The sequence below is a fragment of the Girardinichthys multiradiatus genome, chromosome 17 (assembly GCF_021462225.1).
Source record: "Girardinichthys multiradiatus isolate DD_20200921_A chromosome 17, DD_fGirMul_XY1, whole genome shotgun sequence".
Taxonomy (NCBI): domain Eukaryota; kingdom Metazoa; phylum Chordata; class Actinopteri; order Cyprinodontiformes; family Goodeidae; genus Girardinichthys; species Girardinichthys multiradiatus.
In genome coordinates this window covers 16,322,788-16,339,924 of record NC_061809.1, presented here as the reverse complement: position 1 = coordinate 16,339,924, position 17,137 = coordinate 16,322,788, and the positions used below count along the sequence as shown (strand labels likewise).

The 17,137-nt window shown below is 40.8% G+C and overlaps 1 protein-coding gene across 4 annotated transcripts in view; it reads right to left on the bottom strand.

The window, feature by feature from the left end:
- LOC124882988 (protein PHTF2-like) overlaps positions 1-17,137 on the bottom strand; it is a 60,846-nt gene that overhangs the window by 19,555 nt on the left and 24,154 nt on the right. For 3 of the 4 annotated variants that reach the window (XM_047389754.1, XM_047389757.1, XM_047389755.1), the window contains 4 exons: positions 9,528-9,584; positions 9,261-9,272; positions 5,531-5,600; positions 5,074-5,232 (listed from right to left, as the gene is read on the bottom strand). In XM_047389754.1, the coding sequence (XP_047245710.1) occupies positions 5,074-5,232; positions 5,531-5,600; positions 9,261-9,272; positions 9,528-9,584 (298 nt within the window). The remainder of the gene's footprint in view (positions 1-5,073; positions 5,233-5,530; positions 5,601-9,260; positions 9,273-9,527; positions 9,585-17,137) is intronic. The other variant, XM_047389756.1, reaches the window with a different exon arrangement.

Below are 17,137 nucleotides of genomic sequence, written 5' to 3'. Positions count from 1 at the left end.
ATGTTTTGATGAAGTTCATGTAGTTAAGCACTTATGTTTGAGAAGGGGACTTTGAATTGAAAATTAGCCAAGTGTTGTGAAGGCCCTACCTATTGTTCTCACTTATATGAGATTGAGACAAAGGACACAGGCAAATCTCAGTCCTTTTGAAGTGCTGTGTGGCAGGTCTCCTAATTTGGACATGGGGATATTGCCAAGATAATTTTCTTCCACATCTTTGTGTGGAGATAGGATGTTGTTTTACTGTCAAAACCTGTCCACTGTGTTTTCTCAAGTTTCACAGACAGTGAAGGCTGCATTACCAGAAACAGCCACTTCCACCCTCCAGTCCTTTATTCCTGGCGACTGGATTCTGGTCAGAGAATTTAGGAGAAAACACTGGAAGTCCAGGTGCTGGAATGGCCCATATCAGATCCTACTAGACAGCCAGAAAAGCTGCAGGAAAGCTGCAGGAAAGCTCCAGCTCCTCCAGTTTCATCTGGCTTCCAGGACGCAAGTCATCTTCCAACTGGATCATCCACGGCCTGAAAGGTGTGAGGACAGCGGACCACCACAAGATAAAGAACTGTAAGCTGATCACTGGCGAGTGATTGAACAGGTGGTTGAAGAACACTGTTCTTACAAGGGCACAATAATCCCTTGGGCAGTGCAACGTTATTTCAGAATCTACTTAAGGCCATCGCATTGCCTGAAAGTTAGAAGTCATAAGGTCATTTGCCTCACTGCACACACACCACAGTGAGAGACACATAGGAAACATACAGGGAAGACCTCTACACATTTGCACATAACCTTTCTCTGGATGAACTGGTGACGCCTGCAACAGAGAGACAGTCAAATATGCGCCACGATGCTTATTCTCCTTAATTTCTTAAGCAGGTTAGAGTTCCTGTTTCTAAATATATTTCTAGAGGAGCTTCCTACGACCGCCCACCTGTACCAGACTGGTAACAGGGCAGCTTGAAGCCACTCAGGAGAGTCGGCAGGATTTTTTGTTTTTTAAGTTGTGTTTATAATTTGTTTTCTTTAAAAAAAGAAACTGTTTGCTTTCAGTACCAGAAGAAAGGACATTCCACTTCAAGGTCACGATGCAGTTAAATGGAAGATGGTCTGTTCTGATGCTAATGATTGGTATTTCAAGTATTTTTATAACTCTTGTGTTCATTTGGGAAAAGGTGCAGCAAAGACAATGTAAGGCTAATTTGAGGAATTGTGTTAATAATGCTCATCAGCTGATTTGAAGAGAGATCCATCACTTTTCTGACTACTATGATCATACTGATAATGTCTGGTGGCAACTGATGCATCAAACCGTGAGGAAGATAAGAAAGGACAGTTGCTATGTTTGTTGTTTGATTCCACATGCTATTAATGATCGACCATTTTTGGTACCAGTTCCTATTGATACTGCTTATACTCTAGCTACTTTCTTTCCAGATAACCGGTTGGTGGAGGTCATTTTTCCTTGGGTGAGGAATTATGCTGTACAGACAAGCAGAAATGTTAGTAAATTTTCTAGTGAGACTAATTTAACGTGTGCGTCTACAGGAACTCTTTATAGATTTCGGGGTAATAGAAATCCAATTAAAGATCCAGATATTTGTATTGCTCAGGAGGAAAGCACACCTTATTTCCTTGGAAAGACGGTGGGTTGTAAAACTATTATACCAGTTTCATGTGCCTTGATCCACAGTAATACATCTGGACCTTGTCCTGTCAGGACTGATCCGTATACTATTTCAGAATCTTTGGCTCCAGATCCTTTTGTGTTAACTCTTAATCTTACAGCCTTACCGAATGGAAGTCAATTGTATGGCATGGCAGGTAAATTAACCAGGGTTCTTGTTACTTTTCCTAGTAGAGATGGGTTCTCGTGTCCTAAGAACATGGGTTGGATGTGTGGAAATAGATCATATCTGTATCTGCCTGCTACTTGGTCTGGAGTATGTTATCTAGCTCACTTACTACATACGGTCACAACTTATACTTCAATCAGCCTAAGCTATTAGAACGATGAGTTTGCAAACTAGAATGGCTTTGGATTATCTGTTAGCTGAGAGGGGTGTTGGTTTTGAAGAATTTTCCTTTAGTTGTGATTATCTTGTAATCAGAAGAAAGGAATGTGATGGAAATTCTTGCAGTAAGCATTTCACAGTGTATGACCTTTGGTTTACCTCACTCCAGTGAACATCTGTGTTAGAGGAGGAAGCTGTAAAAGCCATTATCAGAAGTTTAATGGTTAAGGGCATTTGTTAGGGTGATGCCTCGGGGAGAGTAGATGGTTGTTCCTAGGTAACCTAGTCACCTCTGAACCCGGGAAGGGTCTGGGGTCGTAAAACACAGACTCTTTGAAGTTGAGATAACACTGTCATGTTCTGGTATAAATACTGTGTGTAAATGTTGATCGGGGCTCTGTTTCACTGACTAACCTCAGTGTCAGGGTCTTCAAACGCTGAATGCCTTTGAATAAAACTTATAAGACAAAGTCCGGATTTTCTCTTGTTATGAGTCAACTTCTACCCACTTTGATAAGAAAATTCCACAACATGGGTAAGACTGCCGACCTGACTGCTGTCCAGAAGGCCACTATTGACACCCTCAAGCAAGAGGGTAAGACACAGAAAGACATTTCTGAACGAATAGGCTGTTCCCAGAGTGCTGTATCAAGGCACCTCAGTGGGAAGTCTGTGGGAAGGAAAAAGTGTGGCAGAAAACGCTGCACAACGAGAAGAGGTGACCGGACCCTGAGGAAGATTGTGGAGAAGGGCCGATTCCAGACCTTGGGGGACCTGCGGAAGCAGTGGACTGAGTCTGGAGTAGAAACATCCAGAGCCACCGTGCACAGGCGTGTGCAGGAAATGGGCTACAGGTGCCGCATTCCCCAGGTCAAGCCACTTTTGAACCAGAAACAGCGGCAGAAGCGCCTGACCTGGGCTACAGAGAAGCAGCACTGGACTGTTGCTCAGTGGTCCAAAGTACTTTTTTCGGATGAAAGCAAATTCTGCATGTCATTCGGAAATCAAGATGCCAGAGTCTGGAGGAAGACTGGGGAGAAGGAAATGCCAAAATGCCAGAAGTCCAGTGTCAAGTACCCACAGTCAGTGATGGTCTGGGGTGCCGTGTCAGCTGCTGGTGTTGGTCCACTGTGTTTTATCAAGGGCAGGGTCAATGCAGCTAGTTATCAGGAGATTTTGGAGCACTTCATGCTTCCATCTGCTGAAAAGCTTTATGGAGATGAAGATTTAATTTTTCAGCACAACCTGGCACCTGCTCACAGTGCCAAAACCACTGGTAAATGGTTTACTGACCATGGTATCACTGTGCTCAATTGGCCTGACAACTCTCCTGACCTGAACCCCATAGAGAATCTGTGGGATATTGTGAAGAGAACGTTGAGAGACTCAAGACCCAACACTCTGGATGAGCTAAAGTCCGCTATCGAAGCATCCTGGGCCTCCATAAGATCTCAGCAGTGCCACAGGCTGATTGCCTCCATGCCACGCCGCATTGAGGCAGTCATTTCTGCAAAAGGATTCCCGACCAAGTATTGAGTGCATAACTGTACATGATTATTTGAAGGTTGACGTTTTTTGTATTAAAAACACTTTTCTTTTATTGGTCGGATGAAATATGCTAATTTTGTGAGATAGGAATTTTGGGTTTTCATGAGCTGTATGCCACAATTATCCGTATTAAGACAATAAAAGACATTAAATATTTCAGTTAGTGTGCAATGAATCTAAAATATATGAATGTTAAATTTTCATCATTACATTATGGAAAATAATGAACTTTATCACAATATGCTAATATTTTGAGAAGGACCTGTATTACGTTTGTACGAAACCAAGTTCCCACCAAAACCTTCCCTATGAAATGTCACAGGTAAATGGAGCAGTAAGTGTTGGTTTTTCAGTGGAAATGAGCAGGAAGAGTGGAGAAAGCGGTGAAAAGCAACTCTGTCCAGCATAGGTGGTGTTTGTGTGGGTGTGTGCTGGGGTGGTGCTCCCTAATGGTGGCGCTGTTCTGGATTACATGGGCAAGGAAACACAAACTGAGCACAGATCAGCCTATAAACCTGCTTTCAAAATGACCTAAATATAAACTAAGGTTGTGTTCAGAACATTATCAGTGTGCTTAGAAATGATAGTAATGTTCTGCATGTTCTACTTCAAAGCCAAAAATAAGATAGTTCTGTTACATTTTTCGGTATAAACAGAAAAATGCTTCAAGAATTTGCTTTACTGTGAATCACTGAACTACTAGTCAGCTGTATAACCAGTGTTTGTGTCGTATGGAGTCAGCAAACTCGTGGCACCTGTTAGCAGTTGATCCTGCCCAGGTCGATTGTCCTACATTTTCCAGTTCCTCTATTACTTGGTTTTTCCTCAGAAACAGCATGTTTGATGTGGCCCCACAAGGTTTCTATTGGATTAAGATCCGGTGATCTAACCGGCCTCTCCATGTCATTTATCTTATTGGTCTAGAATCACCTTGCTGTTTATTCACTGTTGTGTTTTTGGTCTTTGTCTTGTTGACATGTCCTTTTTAGGAGAATTCCTCTTCTGCTTGAGGCATCATGACTTCTTCATGTATGGTGATGTATTCAAACTGCACCATGACACATGGTACGCGATATGATCAGCAGTGAGGGTGAGAAACTCCCCCATACCATGATGCCGGAACCACATGCTTCACAGTGTACATTGGCTTGGGCTTAGTGTTTGGGTCGTGGGGCCCAAAGACCCCAGAAGTCCAAAAATGCTGCTGCATTTCTCTTTAGGTCAGTCAAAATGTTCTTTGGGAAAGTGTAACCTCTGCAGCCCAAATCCAGGGGCGTCTTGCCATTATCGGATCCTTACATGGGTGTCCTAAATGTTGATAGCACTCACAGGCATCAGTAGACCTTTGTTGATCCACCTGGAGCTGATCATTGGAGATTATTTTATCTAAGCAGTTTATCACTTCCTGCACTATACAGTGATTTGATTACCAATGATGACTGTTATAACTTTGAACACAATTTACATTATTGGTCTTAATTTAGCATATTAGCGAGGACCGAGGTCCTACCTTGCAGCAGATACAGAGCCAACAGGAGAAGGAAGATGCCTTTGGAGGTGACCTGAATCCACCATCTGTAAAAGAACGGGAAGAAGACGACTCTGACGATGCCCTTCCTGGTCAGTGACGTCCACGGACTCTCTGGTTTGGCCTTGGCAAACGCTGACCCTGAGAATCAATCAGGGGACAGATCATTATCTTCTAGGAGGGCACACAAGCATGGCACCTAATGCATCAGAGCTTTCTTTGAGCTTTCTTTGTTTCCAGTTTGTATTGCCTCTCTTATCTACCCGGATCTCTCCGGATCCCTTGGCTCACCGTGAGGGTGAACTCACCTGCTCTAATGTACAATTGAAACTGTGATGAAGATGATTTGGAGGAGACAACGAAGGCAGCGCTGGGATACAGTACAAGGATGGAAGGACACTCTGTATGTCATGTAGTTGAATCCACAGGGATCTCTCACCTCTAACTAAATCCACATCTATCAGATCTGGTTTGACATGTCCAGTCTTCTTTGGCTTGTTCCTCAAGCCCTGCAGGGGGAGACAGAGGCACAGTTAAAACCATACAGAGATGGAAATCAGGCACTTTATGCCTTCAAACACAGGTGTTCACTGCAGGAGAGGTCACACTATGTGGTTAAAACATGTTCAGGTTCTAACCTCTTAACAGCTTCTGTATCTACTCACTTCTAGTGGGTTTATCTCTACATCCAGCATCTACTCAGACACTACGCAGCTCCTAAAGAACAGTCCTTGAAAGCAGCTGCATCATGTCGGTCTGCGTGCTAGTTGTAGCTCAGGACGGGGCTTTGTTCAGTTCCCGTTGGGAATAAACCTCCCCTGTTCTCCGCTTCCTGCACCAGTCTGTCACTTCCTCTTGTGATGCATACAATTGTTGACGCACTGATTCAATGAAAAGCCACGCTGCAACTTATCGACACATTATAGACTGATTCTCATCATGTTCTGGTGCAGAATCATGTGTTTTTACTTTGTTGATGAAACACAAAACACATAAAAATATCTATTTTAAGCTTGATAGTTGTAGCTCTAGTTTACAAGTGGCTGAAGTTAAACAGACAAACCAAGTTTTAAAATTATTTTATCCATAAAAGAAAAAAAAGCTATCCTATTAATCTGACCCTGTTGCTGTGGATGAATTTTTGCAGATTGACTATATCATTAACAACAAATCTTTGTGGTCTTTTTGGTCAGCAGTGGTTTGACCTTTGAACTCTTCCATAGATGCAAATTTTGCCCATCCGTTTATTGAATCATGAACATTCACATTAAATGAAACAAGTGAGGCTTGAAGTGTTTATATGCTTTTCTAGTTTATTTTGCGCCCTCTAGGATGAGTTTTCAGTGCACTCTTGGAGTAATTTGGAAGGTCGGCCTCTACTGGGAAGACTCGCCCTCTTCATGTTTTCTCCATTTGTCGGTAATGACTCTCACGGTAGTTCACTAGAGTCTCGCGGCCTTAGAAAGGGCTTTTTAACCCTTTTCAGATGTCAGAATTTCATCATGTGTTGCTTTTTGTGATCTTGTTGCCTACTTCGTATTGTCAGACAGGTTCTATTTAAGTGCTTATTTACGTTCTACAGGTTTGGCAGTAATCAGGCCTGAGAGTGGCTAGAGATGCCAAAAAAACTGGTTAATTACAGTTCATTTCTGATTTAATGTGGAGGGGGCAAGGTTGGTTTGGACAGTTTAATAAATAAAGTTGATTTTAAAATTACATATTGTATTTACATTTTAAGTGTAAGGAAGCAAATACGTTTGGCATAAGCCATCCCAGGTAACATGAGTTACATACTAACATTTACACAAACCAGAATAAGTCCTGTTATCAGTCAGCGCTGAGATATTCATCTCTTTATCTTAAAACAGCACAGCCAACAAGCTAACACACTGTTTGCAGAACGGATGAAGCCTTCAGTAGTGAGTAGAGGAGTAATCAGTGTGTTTGTGTGTGTGGGACTGGGGACAGGTGATCAATAGCTTCCTGTTGGATGTAGATTTATTAGAGCAGTAAAGTCCTTGATAAACACTGTTTTATATGGAAAGAAACTGATCAATTCAGCACTCAATCATTTTCCATGGCAGTTTCAGTTTTCACCAGCAGGAGGCGGTTGGCTTTTAGGTTGAAGTATGAGCAAAGTCTACTTCATAATGTTTCAGTCTTCAAACAGCAACAGCTGTAAGTGAAGGAGCCATTTTGTGACTTTGCATCACATTTTACACTTCAAGAGCAAAAACGAATAAAATATTTTTGTATATATATTTTTTAAATACGTTCTTTTTCATTTTGAATCAAATACAAACAAAGTAAATGTGTAATTCTGCATTTCTTTAACTGGTTTTTAAATATTGCACATGTAGACATGAAAAAACTTTAAAACTGCAAAAACAATTATGATGACAGCTGTGTTGTACTGTGTTAAAAATCGAGCAACAGTAAAGTAGCATCAAACAACTCCAGATTTATGAGAATGATTGGCTAAATGTTTATGAGCCTGTAAGCAGTATAATTACCCCTTCATAAGGCTGAGCACCGCCGTGGACGACTGATAAACTCTGCCAGCTGCTGAAACCTTGGAGAGAGCTGAGCCAAGGTCAAATACAGCCCTATGAGAGGGTGTTCAGCTCTGTTTCGTTCTCATTTCTGTGTTTTAGAGGGGTTCATGCAGATACTCGTCTATTCCCACACCCTTCTCTTTGTCTGAATGTAGTCCTGCTGCAACACAGGTATGCAACTAAACTCCAACACCTTGCAGAAATATTCATATTTCCTGAGCCCCATGTTTCATTGCATCACACCCACACACTTTAATGGGATTTTATGTGACAAAGCAACACAAAATCGGACATAACTGAGGTTAACGGCATATGTTGAGACCCCTTTACTGGGACACCTCTAAAAGAAATCCAGTACAATGAATCACCATTAAAGGACACCTAGTTAATAATCACAGTCTACCTGAGTGTAATTTCATTTCATTAAAAACTCTGCTGTTCTGTCAGAGGTTTGTAGCAAGATTTCAAAGAGTGCTGCTTGCATAATCACCTAAAAGTGGAAACAGTACAGCACAACTGCAAACATACCGAAGCATTTATTATAAAACATGACCCTTCTTCTAAACGTTCAGGAAGATCAAGGAGAGCAGTCAGGAGGCCCATGAATGGAGGGGATTAGTAGAGATCCACAGTTCAGGTGGAAGAACGTGTTGATGGGACAGCTTTTAGTTGTGAAACTAAGCTACTGTTGAAAGAAAGCTACAGATGGATGGAGATTAATTAAATACAGAGCGATTCTGTTCAGGGCTTCAAAAGACTTTCTTCTTCCAGCAGGACAATGACCATCACCACAGAGTCAGAGCTATAATGCAGAGTTAGAATGGCCTAGTCAAACTCCAGACCCTAATCAAAACTGATCTACACTGAGGTTAGGTACAAGCACACCTCAGATGATTGCAGCTGCATGCCACACTTTTCAGATTTCTGTTGGTTTTCCTTCCACTTCACAATAATGTAGTTGTTGGTCCTGATGACACAGTGAAGTTTGCGGTTGTCATGTGATTAAATAATTTAGCAAAACACTGTTTGAGGGCTGACCACATCTAGGTGATAGACTTTCATGCACAACACAAACAAGCATTTACAGCCAGATTCCTGCTATTAAAGAGAAAGACGTCACATCTCCTTCATTACCCATAAGTGGCAGTAGCACTAGAGGTTGTTTCCAACCCAGCTGGTCTGGTAAATCATTTGTATAATTACTCTTCTACAGCTATTGACCTGTCCTCCATTTTGTTTGATTATTGTTAAACTTTGCTGGAGTGAAACATAGAGACAAACCAGTACAGTATGATGTAAGAATAAGGTTTTGGTTGTGTTTAAAATAAAATGCAGGAGGTTTTTCAGCAGTCTGTGCCATTTAAAAAAAATTCCCCACTGCAGATAGTTGTCTAAGTGGAACCCACAGCATGGTGAGTCGACGACAAACATTTCTAACTGTGGCTGCATTTTAACCTTCCTGCAGCCAGTTACAACTTATCTCATCGAGGCTGGGTTAGTATGCAACACTGCAGCTGAAGTCAAACCAACCACATACTAAGAGCCTACAGCGTGGGTGAGAGGACATGCACCATGGGATTCATGAGGATCAACCACCCTGCTGCGTGTACTCACCAGAGAAATAAACTGTAGAGGAGGAAAAGATGGACGGATGAGGTGGATAGAGACAAAAGGGCCAGAGAGGAAAGTTAAAAGGAAAGCGTTGGAAAAGCATCGATGGTACAGTGACACGGAGTCAAAGGAGTCAGAGTCAGAGAGAGGAGAAATAAAACTTGACAAATGAGGAGAAACTGATGTGAGAAACTCAGAAGAAGAAAAAGAATGATAGAAGACAAATAGGAAACAAAACAATGAACTAATCCGAGCAGAGAAGCAACAGACCTTTATTTCTCTTTGCTCCACTGATTTCTCCCATATCTGCTGGTCGTAGGCTCCGATCTGCAAAGATAAATAAAACCGTGAGTCAGGAGGAAGAGAAGCTCCAGAGAAACAAGATCTAATGCAAAGTGTTTATCTCTGGATTAAACTTCTAAATGTCCACTGATGTAAAGTGTCTCTTCTTTTTGACCAGTAGAGACAAACTGGGCTGGTCAGCAGTATCAAAGTACATTAAGGTTTACAGAAGTTCCTAAGCTGTTTAAAAGTGTTACATTTTTCAGTAAGCAAAGTTTTCTCCCGTTGTATGGGGGACAGACACCCACACTATGGCTGCATAACATATCATCGCAACATCAATGTGTGTAATTTTCAAATTGCAAAAGACTGTTTGGAGTGCTATAATCGCTGGCTATTATATTCTAATGGTTATGAACTAGGCACAGATGAGAAAGAGAGGAAAGACAAAACTTGGTATAAATCAAAACCGATATCACCATCGCAAGATTTCGGTCAGCAGGCTTAAAGAAGATTCCTACACTTTTATTTCTCCAGCCATGTTCAGAAACGGCCTGGGATAGTTTTATCTTGGTTATCCAGACTGAACATTTTTATGTCCTCAGTCGCATCGAAGACCTTTACATGATTCATTTTTCTTTCTGCCCTTCCGCTTTTGCTTTCTCTAAAACATCTCAGAGGATTTGGAAACCTGACCAAAACTAAACCCAAACCATACCTGTGGGACCTCAACAAAATGGAGATGATGGCGTGTTTTATAAATGTGGAAGTCTTTGTGTGGCTTTTTGATGAATGAAGCGCCTGGTCTAGTGCTACAGTCAGGCTGCGTCTTTAAATGAATGTGTTTTAGAGATGCAGGGGTGACTGGCTGACATGACCTAAGCAGATCACTGCACTCATGCGAATGATATCGTCTCCCATGAATGGAGTCTGGGTCAACCTCAAGCTCGCCAGTGGAAAGTCTGCATCATTAATGAGACCCGATAAAAGATTGATGGAAAGATGAGAGGGGTCAAGGACAAGAACATGAAAAAAACTGAGAACAAAAAGGAAAGTGTATAAAATGAACTTTAAGCAGGATCGTTGGACTTCAAGATGACTTAAAGAATGCAGACATGAATGAAAAATGTGCACACACTAATTTTATAAATGTCTCCAGAAAAAAACTCTGCCGAACAATTAGCATCTAAGGAATTTCACACATGATCACAAGTATTTATGAGTGTTACTTATCAGTAAGATAAGTTACTTCAGTAGAACAGATTCAATACCAATTTTCCTCTGATTTGTTCATCTCTACAATGTACCAGTAAAGGTGGACATTTTCACAGATTATGCATAAGTTCACCAGATCTGTCACCAATCACAGAAATAACTGATATTAGTTAGCCATTTCCAGTATGAGCGAGGAGTCGTAAAACGTTATTTAGTAGGGCTGCATAATATATCGTGAATTAATGGTTATTGTAATATCACTGTACGCCATATGCATATCGCAAAGACCTTCCTGGACTGCGATAAATGTTAGCAAATTATTTAAGTAGCATCCATTCAGGTTCTTCTATGCTTGTCATATATTAGGTGACACTTATTGTTTAATGCAGCATTAATGGTTTACAAGGTAAAGTGACGGCAAGGTGGTCAACTCATCAAAACTACAAATAGATTGTTAAAATTCAAGACAACAGATGTCAATAAACGTTGTTGAGATGGAAATAATGTCTTTTTTTAGCTGGATAAATTACTCATCTGGGATCTACAACTGTTAGGAATCTAAAGCAGAAGGACAAACATTTCTTAATTGTTTATCACAACTCGTAAAGTTATGACAATATTCACCAACATCACAGGTTTTACTAGCAGTAGTTCAGCCCTATTAACTAAAAGCAAACTGCATTTCCTCAGACTAGTCGAGACATATCTACAGTTCATGAAGTCTGTGAGAGTGAGACTTCAGTGGATAACAGGAAGGCTGAAAAGGGTACGGCAAAGTGGATCTATTTTAACACTAGACTGTTTTAAAAGGACTGATCTCCCACACAGTGCAGCATTTCATCTTCAATCTGAATGGTCTGGGCAACGTTTACCTGAGAACTGGAAAATGTGAGCAAATCTCTGATCAGCCCATGTCTACTCATGATTCAACATCGGCTTTATCGGGTTAGCTCTCTGTCACATAACCAGCTCCACTCCCAAGTTACAGAAAACAGCTCTCATAAACACACAATCAAACCTGCAGGTAACTGAGGTGATGCTAAACCATTTCAACGTTTCTACAGCGTCTGCTGTTCTGCAGAATCTTTTACGAATACATCCTCTAAATGTTAGAGTCTAGATGCACGTAGATTATTACGCAAATAAAGCATTCAACATCGGATTTACATGATTGCAGTATGAAATGAGCACGAAGAATATGGAGTCTGTAGAAGAGGACAGATAGAGGGAAAGCTTGATTAGACTACTGAGCATTAATATATGGAGGAAGTTTGATGAGCAGGAACGCAGGTATGGAAAAAAGGAAACAATCGTGTCATTACATAATAAAGTCATGAGGTAGCTGAGAATTAAAGCAAATCCTCTTATCCTGACTCAATTGTCACTAAATCACTATCGGTTCCTCTCAAAATAAAGGAGCCCTTTGCAGGCAAAGCACTTAAGACGCAACATCTTTATACAGGTCCTTCTCAAGAAATTAGCATATTGTGATAAAGTTCATTATTTTCCATAATGTCATGATGAAAATTTAACATTCATATATTTTAGATTCATTGCACACTAACTGAAATATTTCAGGTCTTTTATTGTCTTAATACGGATGATTTTGGCATACAGCTCATGAAAACCCAAAATTCCTATCTCACAAAATTAGCATATCATTAAAAGGGTCTCTAAACGAGCTATGAACCTAATCATCTGAATCAACAAGTTAACTCTAAACACCTGCAAAAGATTCCTGAGGCCTTTAAAACTCCCAGCCTGGTTCATCACTCAAAACCCCAATCATGGGTAAGACTGCCGACCTGACTGCTGTCCAGAAGGCCACTATTGACACCCTCAAGCAAGAGGGTAAGACACAGAAAGACATTTCTGAACGAATAGGCTGTTCCCAGAGTGCTGTATCAAGGCACCTCAGTGGGAAGTCTGTGGGAAGGAAAAAGTGTGGCAGAAAACGCTGCACAACGAGAAGAGGTGACCGGACCCTGAGACCCTTGTGGAGAAGGGCCGATTCCAGACCTTGGGAGACCTTGGGAGACCTGCGGAAGCAGTGGACTGAGTCTGGAGTAGAAACATCCAGAGCCACCGTGCACAGGCGTGTGCAGGAAATGGGCTACAGGTGCCGCATTCCCCAGTCCTGGGCTACAGAGAAGCAGCACTGGACTGTTGCTCAGTGGTCCAAAATACTTTTTTCCGGATGAAAGCAAATTCTGCATGTCATTCAGAAATTAAGGAGCCAGAGTCTGGAGGAAGACTGGGGAGAAGGAAATGCCAAAATGCCAGAAGTCCAGTGTCAAGTACCCACAGTCAGTGATGGTCTGGGGTGCCGTGTCAGCTGCTGGTGTTGGTCCACTGTGTTTTATCAAGGGCAGGGTCAATGCAGCTAGCTATCAGGAGATTTTGGAGCACTTCATGCTTCCATCTGCTGAAACGCTTTATGGAGATGAAGATTTCATTTTACAGCACGACCTGGCACCTGCTCACAGTGCCAAAACCACTGGTAAATGGTTTACTGACCATGGTATCACTGTGCTCAATTGGCCTGCCAACTCTCCTGACCTGAACCCCATAGAGAATCTGTGGGATATTGTGAAGAGAACGTTGAGAGACTCAAGACCCAACACTCTGGATGAGCTAAAGGCCGCTATCGAAGCATCCTGGGCCTCCATAAGACCTCAGCAGTGCCACAGGCTGATTGCCTCCATGCCACGCCGCATTGAAGCTGTCATTTCTGCAAAAGGATTCCCGACCAAGTATTGAGTGCATAACTGTACATGATTATTTGAAGGTTGTCGTTTTTTGTATTAAAAACACTTTTCTTTTATTGGTCGGATGAAATATGCTAATTTTGTGAGATAGGAATTTTGGGTTTTCATGAGCTGTATGCCAAAATCATCTGTATTAAGACAATAAAAGACCTGAAATATTTCAGTTAGTGTGCAATGAATCTAAAATATATGAATGTTAAATTTTCCTCATGACATTATGGAAAATAATGAACTTTATCACAATATGCTAATATTTTGAGAAGGACCTGTATAAACATCAGCTTAAAAAGAAGTTGAATAATTTAGCCTTAATCTAGTCAACAAACGGATTCATGCTGCTTCAAGGAACACATTCTCAGGATTCCGTGATTTGAGACGCAAAATAACCAACAGGAAATTTGACGAGGCAAAGAGCTGGAGGGGAATGAGAGGCTTACATAACAACCGCCTCCGCAATACACAGGAGCAGGTTTACTGAAAAAATATGCATGTATGACAACAAACAGAAAAAGTTTAGCAAAAATGTCAGCTGTGTTTATATTAGCCAATCATCAAGGTCAAACGATAATGTTTATCTGTTGATGTGGCGGACAAAAAGGATCAGTAAAACAACAACAAAGACTACCTATTCCGATACGTTTCTCTAACAGTTATTTTGTTGTGAGACATTTGATGGTTAAATTACAGAAACGCCTCTTTGAATTAGAGATGCAACTATCGGGCTTTTATTGGCTTAAACCAATTTCCGGTTTTCTTTGAAAATCTCTAAGGACTGTAACAAATGAGAGAAAATACATGTTTCTTTGTTAGATGTTGTGGTTTTTAAATGAACAGAAATTAAAAGACACCAAATTACATGATTGTCCCCCATTTATGCATCCAAACTAGCCCTAACCTCTATCTAATTTTAATGAAATCAAAAAAGGTGCACTGAAGTTTATCATCTTGGTTCATATGTATATAAGAAAAATAAACAAAACTAAAAATGTTGAAATCTGATCTCTGATTGGTTGGTACGTCACTCCTTTTAAACACTGTATATGGCTTCAGATTTTTATCTAAAAAGATCCTGAGCCTTAGACAACTGTAATACACTTTGTCCGGCAAAACAAACAAGAACAACTCAAAATAGCTACTGTTTAGTTGAAAGGTGTAAGAAAAACACTGTGTGTGTGTGTATTATACAGCAGCTTTTGTGCAGCCAAATGAATCGTAGCAAATTAAAACAAAGCTATTAAAATTCCTGTCATGTATTACAAATAGTTTAATTCCCAGAATGGACTGGGCACCTTGTTCTTCCTACTTCCTTCCAGCTTCCCGCTGTCAACCTTTATTTATGGGAGCTACATATTGGGATGCGTGTTTTCAGGAGTGGTCCGATATTGCAGGTACACAGAGATACTTTCAGTCTGGTGTGGTACGTGGAGCAGGTGAAAATTTCACGGAAATACAACGCAATGCTATCAAAGTGAAACTGCTAAAGGTTTATTAGTTTATTGCTTAGCTACTTAATTACTTTTTTATGAGCAAACCTGTTAAGTCTTCCCAAAAATAATAGTAGCGATAGTTTAAAAAGGCAGCAATTTTATTACTAAGGTAGATTTAAAGCCTAGATATGCAAACGGAAAAGAAATAAAAATGGAACTACTGAAGGAGAGTTTTGTTTCTTCGGAACTGGACCGCCTTTTAATGGTCCGTTTTGGTTCTGCACATCCTGAAGAAAAGTAAAGAAGCTTTGTGTGTTTTTGTGTAGACAACTGATAACTTTAGCAAACAAACTATTAATATTAAATTTCTGAACACAGGTCAACCTGGTTTGTGATAAACACCTCTAATAAGATACATACTGGTAATAATAGAATTATAAACTACAGGTGTGAAAATATGGTGACAAATATGTGATTGTTGCATGAAGGATAACTGCTGATCTGTTTTAAATGGTGGCCAAGAGAGGCAGTAAGGTTTATTTTCAGCACAGAAAGGTGAGTGTGTGAAACAGGAAAACCCATCAGACACACACAGAGAGCAGCTGAAAAACACCCGAGTGTGTTGCTGAAGTTTCCGCTTTGATTTGACTCGCTGAAAAACTTGTTGCATAAAAAACAAATACGGGCAGAAACATTTGTTCTGCTTTGTAAACTTGGTGCTTTAAACGTTGTTAATTTGGACTTCTGTGTTTCCAGTTTCTCTCCTCGCCACTTTCTGTTTTGCAAAGATTTGACAGAGCACAGCATACAGAGCAGAGAGAAGGCTGCACCAGCCATTACAGTCTCTGTTTAACTCTAAACAGAATTGCATAACGTAAACCCAGATTCTCTAGATCCACCTCATGTGAAGAGCATACAAAGCAGGTTTGCAAGCTTTTTAACCAACAATATGTTGTGATCTTTCAAATCTGGCTGTGCAGCTCGCTGGGGTTGCAGACATCAGACTAAACACAAGTTGAGATGAGTAGGGGCTCTGATACCTTTAAAAATGCTTTGACCATCAACCAGGAACCAACCCCATCCTAAAAAATTCAACATGGCCGTAAAAACCACATAACACAGACTATTTGTACATCCTTTGGTGCACATGTAGCTACAAAGCTGCAAAGAACAAAATGCAAAGACATCCATGGCTGGTAGCCTGTGCTGCTAGTAGTATCTGACACAGCCAATAATTAGCAAATCCTACTGCTTTTCAATCTTTTAACTGAACAATGATTAAGTCGGGATTAATGTCATTTGCTGATCCAGGTTCCGACTGCATAAATGGAAAGTAGCACATTTGATCCCTGATACCTTCGGCTTTCATAAACCCATTTGATCAGTTAGTAGAACCAGAACTCTGATCCTGATTCACCGTCCACTACATCTACTACAACAGAACAAATGTACTTAAGTTAATACTTTCCTATATACAGAGCCAAAACAAAGGTAAGTGAGCAGATTTCTTTGGGTGTCTTTGTCAGGCTCCTATTTTAAGGGGTTTTCCACAGGTGGATGGGTAGAAAAACTTGAAAAAAATGTGTAACACATCAGAACCTTCAAATAAAAACATGATACTACATAATGGAAATGTGTAAATGTTCCCCCTCAGGTCTAAATATAAACATTCCCCACAAACATCTCACAGCATCCAAAGGAAATCTTCACGGCAACACTGCACTTATGTAAAGCCATTAATATTCACAACTCTCGCCCACGGACTCAAAAGCTACACTGTGGGGCTTAACGTCTCTCCTCAAACCTTAAATTCAGCAGAGAAATAAACCAAAAGCAGCTTAACTGACAATAAATGTGTGAATTAACAGGTCACCGAGGTGCCAATCAAAATGCTCACAATAGGGCTAATTCATCTCCACATTAAACTGAACATGGCTTCACTGCTTGGCCTCACAGAGTCACACATGAAAACCTACTATGTGCCACCCAGCAGAGTCCAAGCACTGTGATCTCGGCTCAACTCTGAAGTGAGAAAAAAAAAAAAAGCAGCCTCAACATAACACTGATCAGAGTCTATTTGTAGCCTGCGCCCAGACACTGAGGCAGAAATACACTGTGACTCAAGGTCTGTAGCGCACAGAGAGGCTGCAGATGACAGAATCAGTCTGAAATAAACCACAAACGTTAT